A 16,386-nucleotide genomic window follows, 5' to 3' on the forward strand; every position below is an offset into this window, starting at 1 on the left:
TATACTGAATCCTACAAATAAAGCAAAATTCACGGATCTTTGACCAATGAAAACATACAAAATGGATGCATATTTTGATAGAAACTGGCAATTTCAGATACACATTTTTTTTTCTATTTGATTATGTGATATTGAGTTCACTTCAATGATTTAATCTTAAAGGGTGTGTACAGTTCTGGTCGTGGTGAGGATATAGCTTTGAACGTTTTGCGAGATATTCAGAAACCTTCTCAGTTCTAAGGGGTATCAAAAGTTTATTCGATGAAAATCGGTTTTGAAATGGCCGAGATAACCAAAAACAAGGTGAAACAAAGAGATCCTAATAAAGTTGTGGCATGTCGCCTTTTATTATTAGCACTTTTTTTTTGGATATCTCAGCCATTTGAAAACCAATTTTCATCAAATAAACATTGAATCCTTCTTAAAATTACATGCTCTTTCATATTTCATAAGAGGCTTTTCATTATCTCACTGAGGAATGTTCAAAAGATGAATGCCCACCTCAACCAGTACTGTACAGTCCTTTTATAGGTGCTATTTATAGACGTGGAATGCAATCATCAGCTCAATGTAAATGAACATTATCTGAGGTCCCAAATCTTTCCGACATTCATCAATGGCGGCGAATTGGTGCTCAAATATCCAAATGAACAGCATCAACAGTGAAGTATTTTAATTTGGTTTTTTTTTTTTGGGGGGGGGGGGAGGGGGATGGTTTGGGTTTTTTTCAGAGAGAAGAAGTTAACAATTCATGTAGACATTATTGTTGTTGTTGTTGTTGTTTTAAAGAACGAAAGAAGAGAGAGAGAAAATGGGGCCCTATACAAATAATTCGCCCCAGACAGCACTTAACAAAAAACAAACATTATAAATCTTAGAGAGATATAGTTATTGTTCTCATGATATCAATGATCATTTTCGACGAACAATGAAAACTCTAAAGAGGTTTCCCAAATCAGGTATCCGGAATTGTGAGTCTCAAAATCAGGCATCTTTGTGGATGAAAAAATTGAGGCCCTCTAGAAAAGCAAAACAACAACAACAACAACAACAAAACCCTGCAAGTATAATAGACTTGATTGTGGCGATATTGATTGATGCACAACGCCTTCCGCTGTATTTGTTCGTATTAATCGATAACGTTAAACTCATACTTAAGAGTCAGAACGATGAGATACATTACAAAAACACATACAATTTCTCCATCTGAAAAGCATAGTGCTTCCACATGCTCTGTAAAATATGTCGATGACAAGCTATTATTATTGCATAAGGCAGGCTAATATTCGGAGAAGAGCTATGATTCAATTATGACCTGTGCACGGGAAAAATATAAAAAAATTTTATTCAAGCTAAAAGTATCTGAATTGGACATATTATATTCTTTAATTTTTTTTCAATGCTTTCATACGTATAATTCTCATTGTTATAATTCGTTACGTTCCGAACAAAGTTCGCTAATGCGAATGATTAAGTTCATTATTCCGAAAGTTTGTCAGTGCTGAAATGTAATAAGTTTCGTGAATCAAAAATTTATGATTAATCCCAAAATGAATGCAGAGCCGTAATTCTCCAGAAGGTTTGTTGATCAGATCACGTTATTCGGAATGACGAACATTATTCAATAGCATCAGATGATATTGAATAATGTTCCTTATTCCGAAAAACTTAATTAGGTTCTTTATTCCAAAGTTTCGTTTATCCCAAAATGAATGAAGGGTCGTTATTCCAAATGCGCGTCAATCTGGTGATGAAATAGGATTCGTAATTCCGAAAATAAAACATGTTTTATTTTTCAGCGAAATGCGGTGTTGTTATTGTTAAGATTAATATTACGCAATGAAATTTAAGGGAAGAGCGCTGGAATACAATTGGAATTTTGGATTGCATTATTGATAGAAAACGAATATTTCCTCTTCTTGCTCCGTATCCCACCTTTCCCATATACTCTATAGCCAACATCGTCATCGGGATGAACCATTCTTTGCCACATTCACCATTCAATTATCGGAATCAGGAATGTAACAACATCAATATTTACAAAAGGTCACACAAGTGCTCGGTTTTCCCACCTCCCTGGTTATACCACCTATATGGCCTACATGCTTACATCCTATAGGTCCAAGGAGCATATCAACTATATAAAGACATGCATATGGTGAAATGGAGAAGTTTGTCGTCGAGGGATTAAAAAGCAAAAATTACAGGATGGAGACCAAAATTAATAGTTGGTTGTGGTGTGCCATAGTACCGAACTTATTTCTGTTCTCTACTTATCTACACTCAATTTTCATTTTGCATTGAATGAGGTAATAAAAGCAGCCAACTTGCGTTGCTTCTTATATATAGAAATAAAAAAAAAAACAATTAATAGTCTTACGATGGGGAGATAATTGTCTCTAAACATATCATTTGTCATAAACTTGGCACCTGTTTCTTTTATAGAAAGTTTATTATGATTAACTAATATGGACGGGTCTCTGATAATATGAAAAACAATGAAAAAAAAAGTACATGAGCATCTTTTGAGAATTTGAATTTTGGCCGTTAATTTTGTTGCATGATGACCTTGGGAAACGAAGTCTTTCAGCTGAAAATATCCAAAACCAAGCTGCAATGATAATTCATTATGATTGCACTGTATACGTCCACTTAATATATGCCAGCAATGAACCATGTTAATTGCGACTTAAACTAAATAATTAGTATTCTTTCTTGCATATATACCCATGGATGTTCTTAGCAAAACAAGGCTTTTTAAGGGGGGGGGGGGGGGGGCATAATTGCCCCGAAGCGCATCATGCTTCAAACAATGGCCTTCTGTCAAAGAAATATTTTTTTTAATTATTTGTTTCATTATACATAACCACTTCAGACAAGGTTTTTATCATCAAGTGACTTTATGAAAAATAAATTGGAAATGAATAGATGTGGCTCTTATCGCGCGTTCTTTTAAAAACTGGTTCCCCTATAGATGCTATAATTGCTAAATGAATGGATGTTGGAGCATAATAGTGGTAAGAAGTGACCTTGTACAGCTATCAAGCGGGCTATTTCAAGGGATAGAAGATGCCGGTGTATGGAGACATCTTATGTTGAGGGGCCACAATACCCCAGCTCACCTATGCATGCAAGTGTACTTCATTTTTCTTGTGTGTGTTCATACATATCCCGATGTTATTATCTTGGTGATTATCATAATTTTATGTGTGAGATGAAGAAATAAACAATATCGTTATATTTTTAAGTTTAGTCAGTTGCCGCAATGTTTCCACGAGAGGGACACGATATAAGAACTGATCGGAAGAGCACGTTGCTAATCATCTGTTTCTTTTTTATTCACTAGCTGCTATTAAGTTATAGAAAGAAGGGTCTCAACTGAACGTATTCATCAGCAAACACGAACATAAAAAATACATGTACATAGAATAAAACATTCATATCACATGGGCCGCCCACCCACAACTCATCTCCACATACAAAGTTTTTACAAAAAATTTTGCACAATACTCGATCTGCTGCACTTTCTTTTTTCGACTTCATTTTTCGCTCTTTGGATGCCATGTGTCTTGGGCATGGTGTATAGCTCCGTGCATAGTGTGGATATAGTGACTAAATAGGCCCTATAAGAAACAGGATTATCGCACCAGAAAACCTTTCCATGCAGTAAACAGTGCATGGAAATACTCCACGGACAGTGGATGCATGCATGTAATGTATATGGAGAGTGTCCTTGGGACCTCTGGGTGAGGATGCAGGCAGTCAGGCACAGGCGCAGAAAACTGCGCCTGTCGAAAAGCGCCGATTTCTGCTATCATGAATATTATAATGACAATACCCATCATGCCACGCGATGCTCGTAGTGTAAAAGGCATGGAGAAAATTTAGGTGATGAAGACACCTAATCGATATTAATTTCGTACGAAAATTCTAACCTTGACACTTTTCTGATATTTCCTCTGTAGTAAGCCAAATACCTAATCTTGCATAATAATCATTTCTAGGGGAATAAAACCTTGACATCTGGCGTAATTCTGGTCGGAATACATAATTAGGTAAATGTTTTTTGAATGGCCACCGGTTTGCCCTCTTTTTAGCCTTGTGCAACAGGTGTTGGCTAGTGTAACAGAAATGTACTCCTTCCTATCAGACCTTCCTCTCTCCCTTCTCCTCTCTCATCCCCTCTCGTGGCTTCTTTCCCTTTCTCTCCCCCAGCACAGCCACCTTCCATCTCTCAACGCATCATCTCTTTCCCCCTCTCTCTTCTCTGTGGTACTCTCCCCGGCAGGTTGGGTTCTTATCACTGTTGAGTAAACATAGGGCAGCAGTTTAAAACAAGGAAAGTGTTGTGAAAGTGCGGCCAGGCTCTCTGTGGGGCCTATACCTCGTACCTCCCTGGTCTTGAACTGACCATGGGCAAAGCACAGAGGCAGGGGCTATGCGATAGGTATTGCAGTTTTAGATTAGATTCCTCAGAGACAGAGTTATACAAGAGAGCACATAATAAACATGAGTTATCAGAGTTAATTGCAGATGATTCTGCAAAGGAAGCAGAACAGCGTAACATCGTAACAGCAAGGTAATCCCAATGACTCCTACTTCATTCTCAATCTCACTAGCCTATTTCTTGATTTATAAATGAGCTATGGTCAGTGTGGAGAGACCTATATAGCGCATGGTGTTTGTTGGTGAGAGCGTATGGCTCTGGATGTGCCTGATGCATGCTGTATATTTCGATATAATTATGGTGATACAGTGCAGTATACACATACATACTATCGTGTTTTGGCAATTTGTCTTGCATACAGTACTTAGTGCACTGCAAATCAGTAAAAAGCAGTAACGGGCGCCTGGTACACAGACGATATCAATGGAACCGACTGTTCGCGAAAACTACGAGAATCGATTGTAGCGGGCACACTTGCTCGGCGCTCGGGCGGATAACCCCAAAGTAGCAGTTTTCTGCGCCTGGCGGGAGGCGCAGTTTTCTGCGCCTGTGCCTGACTGGCAGGGGTCACTAACGTGACCTCTTCCTTATTACGTAATGACAGAATGATCGCCCTCGCTCACTGGGGGTAAATTTAGGCTCCTCCCACTTGAAGCGAATGTGCCCAGACCCTTTGCCTTCGGCAAAGGCGGCGACTTCGTCGCGGGGCGGCGACTTCGTCGCCGCGGAGTCCAGTTGGCAAAGGGTCTGGAAACCAGACTAGACTGACAGTGGCAGATCCAGGGAGGACCGCAACTGGCGCACGCCCCCCCCCCCCTTTATTTTTTGTAGAAACAAAAGAAATAAAAAGAAAAAATGGGGGAGGGGTGCGTGCGCCCCCCCCCCCCCCTCCCCCTTTAATTTTTTTAAACACGCCCCCTCTTTACGGAATTCCTGGATCCGCCCCTGGCGTATGATATTTTCGATAATCAGTATGAAAGAAAAAAACCACAACAAAGTTTCGTCTTCTCAATTATCGCAGGCATTGGCATAATAGGCCATTATGATCTCAGCTCTTCAGTAAAAAGCGTACATATAATTTTATATATATATATATGAAGAGTTTTTTGTTGCAAAAACCGATAAGTCCATATTTGCCAAATGGAGATATTTGCCATTAAAGGTCAAGAAAAATAAAGAGAATGATTTCTTTTGACCATAACTTCAAAAATGTACCTTTTTATGTAGTGACCAATATATCATTTAAAAGGTATTATTTTGTACTTTATGACAGAGACCGTACTTCAAAATCTTTAAAAATGGACTTATCGGTTTATATCATAATTATATCACACACATAATCATATACGTTTTTGAAGAAGACAATCGCTGTCGATGTTTACTTTTTACTCGAATTGCTAAATGTTGTTTTAAGATCTCTAAAAGAAGTTAGTGGGTATGTGGGTTTATTTTTGCAACTTAAATGAATAAATAAAGTGTCTACTTACGGTTTTGTTTATTCATTTGCAAGTTGTTTGTTTTTAATTGAAAATACTCAAGTAGGCCTATTTTCCAACCGATGGGCCCAGCGGTTGTTGAATTTCAATTCTAGAATAATTATGCAAAAGCTCAGTCCCTCCGCTAGGTCACTACGCTTAGCTATTTTCAAACAGTTTGAGCAGTATGACAAAGTCTTGAAATAACTAAGAACAGCGACAGTACATCTTTAGGGCCTACGAGAAAGATCACTCCCCTCTTTATACGTCCAGCTCCTCAGACAACTTGTACCAAAGATCCTAGGTAGGGAGGTGACCTGATCCTCAAAGAGATTTTCCTCAGTGACTGGGGAGGAGAAAAATCTCTTTGCCTGATCCTACACAAGTCATGATCTTTGCTCGAAGGCTCTGTCTTTGCAGCTTGTACCAAAAACATATGTTTTAGTTCGGTGGTACCAAAGAGCGTACGCTCGCTCTTTGGCTTGTACTGTTAGCACGCCATCTACGTTGCGTAGTCCTCTTTGCTTTACGCTGTCGTCAAAATGGTTAGTGGAAGTGTAATTGGCAAGAAATCTACTCAATCAGAGTGATTTAGCTCTTGAAAAATCATGAATTATAAAACGTTATATTCTTTGATAATGTGTAATGACAGAGAAAATGAAAATTAAGACTTCATTGTAATTTCAAATGTGATATGTAGTAGCCGAATAAAAGCTCAAATATATCAACGGATGTCACTTCATGTGTAGTCCCATGTACTAATCCTTATGTATGTTTTCTTGTGTGTGGACTATAGTGTAATAAACAACAGTAGTTACATGTGTTTCATGATATTATATTTCACTTTTTCACCCTAATATCAGGTCGATAGGACAATGGTGTCCCAACAGTAGTATTGCTCTATGCGTAGGCTATCATATACTATCACTTTTACGTAGGAGACTCGGTAGAGGAACCTGACATGAAGCTGCTAGAAAATATCTTTCTTGCAGTTGCAATGTTACAAAAAAGCTACCATTCTTTACAACATGCAAATACAATGACGGGACTGGTTCCCCTTATATGCAATCGTCAGTACAATGGATGCTCAATAGGAGATTGCTGCCAAAGTATTTTGGCACTAATACTCTTGCACCTGTTTGTCAGATGATCTCCAAACATGCACAAACTCACTCCAACACTGGCAACAGCCTTGAATATTTGCATCTTACTTACTGACTGAGATTCAAGCACAGGGGCAGTAGAAAAGGAATTTTCACCATTTTGGCACTTTTACACTTGTCCGAATAAATTGATCGCAGTTGGTTCGTCATGCAATAACTGCGTTGCACAGGAGCAAACAGTGCAAACACGTTCACAGCATGCAGCGAGCGCCACGATTGATCTGAATGTAGCTATCATGTGTGCATAGGATAGTGACCAGAGCAAGTTCTTTTTTGGTATCTTTGAAAAGATGATACATTTTCCGCCTTTCTCTCAGCTTAGTTGCACCAAGTCGTGATACTATGAATCAAATGATAGCGATTGATTGAGGATTGAGGTTGTTCATGCTGTATGTGTGTGTGTGTGTGTGTGTGCATGCGCAGTCAGACCGTAGCACGTATGCTAATGAGCCGATCCGGCAAGATTTATTCAGCACTCTCGATGATCTTCGCATTTGAAAGGTGTCTCGTCGTGCGAGATTTTGCAAGAGTTTGACAGGGCTATGGTTTTCACAGTGTAGTGACTTGTACATACATTCATCATGGCTACAAGTCACAATAAATTGTTCTGCAGACTCTGATCTTTATTTTGATACTAAATTTGCATCCATGCTTTTCACGGAAGATTTTGTCGTCTAAAAGTTCGTTTTTGGTTCCTGACCGGTTTAAGAAACTGTTGTTTCTGATTTTGGCTTTTTCGTAGAGAGGAAGCTTAAATACTCATCATATATTGGAGTCAAGGAGATGCAAGCATGATTTATACTAGTTTTTCTGTTTTGAAATGTCTGTAAAATTCACTCCTAAGCCGGAAGTATGCTCCACACAAAGTGTACAGTGGCGCGAAAGAGCTCTCTCATTGGACAGTGCTCGCATTCAGCACTTGAACTTGGCTTGAACTACACGCGTGCCAAGAAACCGCAAGTGGCATCAAACTGTTATGTAGCAGCGTAATGGCGTAATGCAAGCGCTGAATGCAAGCGCTGTCCAATGAGAGAGCTTACTCTTGAGATTGCACGGTTTCAAGCTGATCAGCACTGATATCGATGTATATTTTACTGGTTCCTGACCGGTTTAAGCAACAAATTGTCAAGATGTTTACATGAATAGAAAGATTAAGAGGTAGACTACCAAATAATGCATTTTCATTGAGATGCAAAGTGAATTCGGTATTCTTTTGACGTCTTGAACGTGTACTGCACGAATTACTTTTTTCATCACTTCTCAAGCTCAAATTATGCTATGATACTTTTCATTTACAATAATTTGAGTTACATGTGAAGATGGTTTACATATTTTCCTTGAATTTGCTACCAAATTTGTGAATATAAGGTGTATTTTTGTTGCCGAAAGCCAAAGGACAAAATCCCCTTCCGCAGCTCATTGCATATGCAAGCCTAGAGTGGGCTTGCATACGAGTTGAATAAATATGAGCGAATTATCGGGTGCTGCGGTCTGACTGTGCGTGCGTGCGTGCGTGTATGTATGTGAGAGAGAGAGAGCAAAAGTGTGTGTAAATGAAAGATTGTGAAAAATGTTACTAGACAAGGGTGAAAGAATATTAATCCTATATGGCTAGGAAACTAGGAAAAGGGGGTAAAGGTAATGAAAGAAAATATGTAAAAAAAAAACAACTCAGAAAACAATGAAACAAAAGGTTTACAAAAGAGAGGGGTGGAAGGAAAGAAAGTAGAGAAACTTGCATTACAAAGGAAAGCAAGGGAGAGATGGATACGTTTGAAAAAAAAAGAGGAAAGCAAACAGAAAATATAGATTGAAAACAGAAAAGCACCATTAGGTAGAATAATAGAATGAGAGATGAATCAAAACTGGATGGAAGTAAAGACGAATAGGATTAAGGAAAGAAGGAATTATACAGGTTGAAAAGGAAATAAAGAAAATGATTCATTAGAACGACACATAAGAAAAACATTGGAGAGGATAGAAAGGAAAGACCCTTGTAAAAGGAGGGAAAGACAACCCATAAAGGAAACAAACAATATAGGCAGAAAATACAGTTAAATAGGAAATTGAGAAAGTTAGAGAAGAGAAAAACTACGAAGAAATGATTGATAGGAAAGAAAGGAAAATTTAGGTATAGATTCTATCTGAAAATGAAAGAAGGAAAGATAGAAAAGAAAGAAATATATAAGTGGCAGCACACTCGATCACTTTGAAGCTACAACTGCTAATGCAAGACTTGCCCGATGAATAGTTGAGAAAAACAGATTTTAGCTTTTTGATGACACCATAGAAAAACCTGTGACGACAGTCAGACCAAATGATCAACCTTTAGTGCATGCACTGAATGTATTCATACTGTGCTTGTGTACAGAGCAGCATTTCAAGAGATTGAGATTTTCCAACAATTTTGTAACACTTGTAAATACTAAAAGTGTTAACATTTAACTTCTATTTTACTTTGGAGACTCAGATGCAAGTATTTAGGTTACTGAATAACAAAGGTGAGTTTGTGCATGTTTGGAGATCATTTGACAAACAGGTGCAAAAGTACACTACATATAGCGCCCAGCATTTTTTAAGCTGCCTTTATATACACAGTATCACAGCCTTTACACACGTCATGACATTCAAGTAGGCCCTATAACAATAAGCATCATCAGTTATTTCCTTGGAAGCAAATATCAAGACATTTCTTTCAATAAGAATATTCCTACCTGTGGTATGCATACATGCTTGCTAAGAATCTTTCATGAAGATTTCATTCATAAAATAATTTCAGGGTCGTGTCAGGACAAAGACGGTGAAGAAGGCTGCCAGGGTGATTATCGAGAAGTACTACACCCGCCTCACCCTTGATTTCCACACCAACAAGAGGGTATGTGAGGAAATCGCCATTATCCCCAGCAAGCGTCTCCGCAACCAGATTGCAGGGTAAGTGCTCTGAAGAAAGAGGTTAAAAGTAGAAAACTATCATCAGTTGGGGAGATGGTACAATAGGAGATTAAGGCTTCTACCAACCTTAAGTAACTTGCTGGCTAGCTTTCAGAGAAACGGTACAATCACTTGGCCTGAAGAAGTCCACAGGAGTGGACGAAAGCTAGCTAGCAAGTCACTTAAGGTTGGTAGAAGCCTAAATCTCCTATAGTGGGAAAAAAGTGCTGTATACGCCAAACATTTCACAAGGTTTTTATTTTCACGAATTTCATGAGTCAGGTGCGATATGCAAAATTAAAGACATGCGAAAATAATGACTCTGATCCCGATATAAATGTGACACACATGTATACATTTTTCCGTTAAGTACAGTACTCCACGATCGTGAATTTAACCACTTGCAGAATTGTCGGGAAGTCCCTATTCTCGAAAATTTAGACTCGCTGCATATAAGGCGTATACAGTAATTGTCTGTTTATGCATTACTGCTGTAATTGCAAATAAGATATGGTCATAAATTTATCTCAGAGTAGAGTAGATTCACTAAACATTTGCATTGGAAAACTAGTGGATATTTATAGCATACCTGTAGATTGAATACTGGTTTGTCATACCTGCAGTTACTCAAGTCAACCATTATTCTATGATGTATTATTCCAAATTTGTCGTCAGTTTTGATATTGGAGTTATGTGAATACAAGTAGGATGCAGTTTTGGATGTTTTATATTTACAAGTTCAAATTTGAATTCCAAAGCTCAACAAATTCCATTCGCTTAAATGATTAGCATTTGTTAAATAAGGAAGATCAAAAGCAATGGATCAGCAAAAGTATTTGTAAGGTCAAATGAATATGAATCAAATAAGGGATCTTAAGAGTTAATATTTCTGACCAGAGCTATCTGTCATTGTCATGTGTCTGTGGGACAGATTCGTGACGCATCTCATGAAGCGCATCCAGAAGGGTCCCGTCCGCGGCATCTCCATCAAGCTGCAGGAAGAGGAGCGTGAGAGGAGGGACAACTACGTGCCCGAAGTCTCCGCCCTGGAGCAGGACATCATTGAGGTGGACCCTGACACCAAGGACATGCTGAAGCTTCTGGTGAGAATTTCCTCCCGTTCTCAGGGGCAGCGAGTCTGATAGTAATATTGTTTGTATGTCACGCAGGGAATAATTTTCCTGGTATTGCATTGCAATTTGCCATGCACTTCTACACCACTGCTACACATACTGTTGTTTTTGTTTGTTTGTTTTTTTTTAGTTTTCTTCCATAGAAGTGTACAGGACACCATCTTGAATATTGTTCATCAGCTGAAATTGCTAATCAAATATGAGTACGAAAATTATTCCCCGTCACGAGAGATTATTAATTGTAATGAGTGAGGTGGTCATGTGATCTTACCAAGGATTGTGAAGGGCGTTATGTAGATAACTACCAGATGTTTGCAACAAGAGCCACTTTTGCAAGGATATGAAATATTTTTTGGCCTCATAGATACACAATGGCACAGTTCAAAGGCCTCAAGGTTTTGTAGATTTTATATTTGCACAGAGAAATTTAACTGGAAAAACATCAAACAGTTGAAATGTTTTGCATAGAAGTTAACCAAGCAGAGTACCAACAAAGAGGTTCCATTATGATATCATAAGCACAACAGAGATATCCTTACTTATTCCCTTTACCAGTGGTTTATTTGACATTTGTGGTCACAACTGTATATTCCAGTTTAATAAATTGCATAAATTGCATCTGTGTACCCACATCTGCCAGAGTCATAGACTCCCAAAGTGTGACTTCAAGCCATTCATCACCATATAAACTTGTTCGAAGCTACCTTATATAGCCAGAATGTCTGCGAACACAGGTGTTGCTAGCAATGCTTACTTGGTTCCATTCCGCTGCAAAGCATTCCGGTTATAACGAACATGGAAATTTTGTTGTCACGAAGTAAACATTCAGATCCCAGAATTATCATTTACATGACTTTATGTATGCATTATTAGTTTGGCATTAATGAAATGTTGATATAATGAAAGAAAACTGCTGTACCCGAGGGCTTTGTTATAACAAGAGTTGCCTGTACCTGAACCCTTGTGCATGGATACCAGCATTGCTTAGTGCAAATTGATATTAATTTCCACAGTGGCAAGATAGAGATTCAATCTTTTCACATCAGAATCAATTGCTGAACACAGTAGGAATAGGAAAAAAAAATCACCTTTATATCATTCATTTTTAATGAACATGATACATATACAAAAGAAAATCTTAGAAGCAGCTGGATAATATCAGAAGTAACTTTGAATGACCTTATTTCAGTGTATACTAAACTCCTCAAAAAAAAGTTCTGCAAGTGGAATTTGACGTATCATATTTCTCTCAAAACTATATCATTTCATTCAAACGTGACATCATAAGAAAGCCTGATTATTTATCTTTAAAATGAAACCTCACTTGCTGTGATTGGGTGTTCTTGGAATGTGCAAAACAGCTGAGTTATGGGGACAGATCAAAAGTGAAAAGTTGCAATAATTCTGCTATTGATAATGTACAGCCTTGGTGAAAAAAGGTCACTGGAATAAGCAATGCTGAAATGACAGCACTTTCAAAAACTCCCGTTTCCTAGACATTAGATGACTGTTTGGTCAACCTTTATCTTTAATTTTAATCTGCAGATACTACTGCATTTTTATGCCTCCGCCACGAAGTGGTGCCGGAGGCATTATGTTTTCGGTTGTCCGTCCGTCCGTCCATCCGTAATGAATTTTGTGGACAGCGTAACTAAGAAACCTTTTGAGGTATCCTAATGAAACTTGGCATGTATGTGTATTAGGGGGTGAAGTTGTGCCTATCAACTTTTAGGTGCACATGCTCAAGGTCAAAGGTCAAAAGGTCAAGGTCAAATACGTAAAATTTCATTATTTCCACCATATCTATGCAATGCCTGAAGATATTTTTTGAAACTTAGTGTATACATGTATTACCCAATTAAGATTCTTTGGTGAAAGTTTGGGGTCATGAGGTCAAAGGTCAAAAGGTCAAGTAAAGATATTAAAACTTAACTTTTATCTCTGTATCTTGGAAATTGTTCAAGGTATCTTCATGGAACATAGTATATGTACTGACTGGCAGTGAATATCTAGAGAATTTAGGGTTCATGGGTCAAAGGTCAGGGGTCAAAGGTCAAGGGCAACACTTCAAAATTTTACTATTTCCCTCATATTTATGCAATGCTAGCAGGATTATCTTTTTTTATTTTACACTTGGTGTATGCATGTATAACCTAATAGAGATTCCCTGGAAGCTTTCTTTTTTCTTCTGTTTTTTTGTTTGCCTCAAAGGTCAAAAGGTCAAAGATCAAGGGAAAGTGCTGAACTAACTTTTTCCTCCATATCTCAGAAGTGGCTCAAGTCATCTTGAAACTTACTACATATTTATGCATGTTGTGCCTGACAGTGATTATCCTATGAATTTTAGGGTCAAAGGCCAGATGAAAATGGTAACAATGAACTTTTCATTATAGAAATTGCACTTTTTCTCCATACCTTGAAAATTACTCAATGCATAAACTTATGAATGGGTCAAAGTCAAGTTAAAGTCCTTAAATCCCCAAGTACATGCTCTCCTATTCATCCAATTAAACCTAGGTCAAGGAAGGTGAACATTCAACAGATTTGTGACAAACTTGTCATTTTAATATTTTTTCCAATTTTTGTGAAAATGTAATCACACATTGTCTACATGTACTATAGACGTATTAGGAGAATCATGCATTATGGCGGAGGCATACCAGTCGCCTTAGCGACATATCTAGTTTAATTCATGGATGAAGCCTGGAATCTAATGATAATCTCACAATGCATTCTTTTCAAGCACATTCCTTCCCTGAAACGACAAAGCAAATGGGAATTACACTGTTTAACATAACATGTTTGCTCTGTTTTGCAACATTTCACATTTGGCCTTTCCTCATACTTAGTCATGCTGCGCATTCCAGAAATACCCAATCATAGCAAGTGAGGTGTCATTTTAAAGATCAGTAATCAGGCTTTCTTATGATGTCACATTTGAATGAAATTATATAGTTTTGAGAGAAATATGATAAGTCAGATTGGACTTGCAGAACTTTTTTTGAGGAGTTTATAAAAGCACTCGGAGAGCACAGACATCCAAGCAGCTCATAATTCCACTCGTATGCAAATTATGCTGAAAGTGGCCCTATTTCCCAATTTAAAGAATCATTTCCAGTAGTCTCTGCCTTATCCTCCTGCTGTGCCCCAAGCACACCTCTAATGCCTGCTGCTTGAATTCCATCATTTGTTGGCCATGCTGGTATTTGCCAAGGATAGAGAATCCTTTGAAGAAATTAAAAAAACAACAACAACAACATTAGATCCAGATGATGATCTACATCACTACCTAAGTGTAATCATCTGTTCTATGTGTCATCAACATTGCCTTTAAATTTCATCCATATCCTTTCACAGTATTTTGAATTATTTTGCTATTGGACAGACAGATAAACCAATATCAGCAAACCAATTACTTTCTGGCGAAGGTAATAATTATGTAATGTTAAGTTTCTTCCATGTCTTTTGAAGAAATTACAAAAACTTTATATTGTGCAAATGTCAACAAAGTGCCCTACATCCCCCCCCCCCCAATAAACATTTGTTTGATGATACAGAGATGTGTTTTCTTTGCATTTTTTTCCTCTCAGGATTTCAACATCACCAACCTGCAAGTGACAGAGCCAGCCGCCCCTGGCATGGGATTCCGTGGGCCCCGTATCTAAGCACATCGTCATGAAATCATCCAGGCAAAAAGCAAACCCCTCGTCAGGTGTCTTGTCTTGAGGCATCAAGATATTTCTCCCACTCCACAGCATAGCAGCGCAATGACCATGTCTTAAAAAGGACCCAACCACACGAGCCTCCCCACTTCCCGCAAGATGCCAGTGCTGATGCCACTGTCTCAATACCTGTCCAAGGTGGCGCTTTGAATAAGTGAAGAACTTATGAGAGAGATCTCAGATCTAGGCAGTTTTTTGTGGGTTCTGTGCATGTGTACAAAATAAAGCAACACAATTCAACCTCAGTTCATTTTGGAGTGCACAAATGGTTTTGTTATGTCCACGGTCTTGTGTGCTGTTTCTTTGAAGGTATGCCGGAGTAATGATGCACTACGTAAGTCTTTTATCCCTGTGATGTGGTGGATAAGCACTGTATGGAAAACAACAAATAACAGTACTGCTATTGTTGGTTGCTGCTGTTGCTGTTGTTACTATTTATTTTTACCTCATGATTGTAATGATAATGATGATGATTATTATATCATTGTTATGATCTTATATGAAAGTCACCAAAAATTAGTGAAAGAGCAAAATTTTGTACTGTATATTTGAAGATTTCGAATTCCTCTTCAACAAATTCCTCTACCTGTGGACAATGTGATATAGAAAACATACACATGCTTCAACTTTGCCTTTAAAGGACAAGTTCACCTTCATAAACTTAAGGATTGAGAGAATGTGGCAATATTAGTAGAACGCATCAGTGAAAGTTTGAGGAAAATTGTACAATCGATGCAAAAGTTATGAATTTTTACAATTTTTGTGTTGGAACCGCTGGATGAGGAGACTACTAAGGCTCGTGATGTCATATGAGTACAACAGTGTAAAGAAAATGTAAAGAAAATTCAACATATTTCCACTTTTTTCGCATAATAAAAGAGCACTTGACTTGCCTCTTTCTAAAGGCAATGGGAATAATATTACCCATAACATATGTCAGTAACGAGTCAAGGGAATGTGTACTTTTTTTTAAAAGATGAAATTTTGTGAAATTCTCTTTATATTTTCCTTATATTGTTGTACGCATGTGACATCATACACTGCAGTAGTCTTCTCATCCAGCGGTGACTGCACAAAAACTTCAAAAATTCATAACTTTTGAACGGATTGTCCGATTTTCCTCAAACTTTCAATGATGTGTTCTACTAATATTGCTACATTCTCTCAATCGTTATATTAATGAAGGTGAACTTGTCCTTTAATGTTATAAGGCAGCAGAGCCATCTGGCTTGCAATATTTGTGGCTTTTGTGGAGCTGGTTCCAACTCTTCAGAAATGATGATGCCTAGTTTGGAAGTTTTCATTTGGGTTGAATTGTTGGCTTAAAAAGTATATATCCCATCCTGCTATTTGAAAGTGACCTTATTTTTGTGCTTCAAAGCCAACAATACACATCCATTTATCCTGCAACAGATCTGCAGAAATCTTGTATTTACTGTAATGAGTTAAAGGAAACCAAAACCCAAAGAGAAATGTGGATTGAGTGAAAGCAGCAACATTAGTAGAGCACATCAG

General features: G+C 37.9%; 1 protein-coding gene across 1 annotated transcript; it reads left to right on the plus strand.

The window, feature by feature from the left end:
* The first annotated feature begins 6,457 nt into the window (after window positions 1-6,457).
* LOC139716319 (small ribosomal subunit protein eS17-like) lies at window positions 6,458-15,123 on the plus strand. Its single transcript, XM_071627878.1, has 4 exons — window positions 6,458-6,467; window positions 9,865-10,016; window positions 10,948-11,119; window positions 14,740-15,123. Exons 1-4 carry the CDS (start codon window positions 6,465-6,467, stop codon window positions 14,812-14,814), a joined length of 402 nt encoding a protein of 133 aa, XP_071483979.1. The 5' UTR covers window positions 6,458-6,464; the 3' UTR covers window positions 14,815-15,123.
* Window positions 15,124-16,386: the final 1,263 nt, after the last annotated feature.

This window comes from Diadema antillarum, unplaced genomic scaffold (assembly GCF_040938485.1).
Source record: "Diadema antillarum isolate AM-2024a unplaced genomic scaffold, OU_Dant_1.0 scf00000064, whole genome shotgun sequence".
In the NCBI taxonomy this organism is placed as follows: Eukaryota; Metazoa; Echinodermata; class Echinoidea; order Diadematoida; family Diadematidae; genus Diadema; species Diadema antillarum.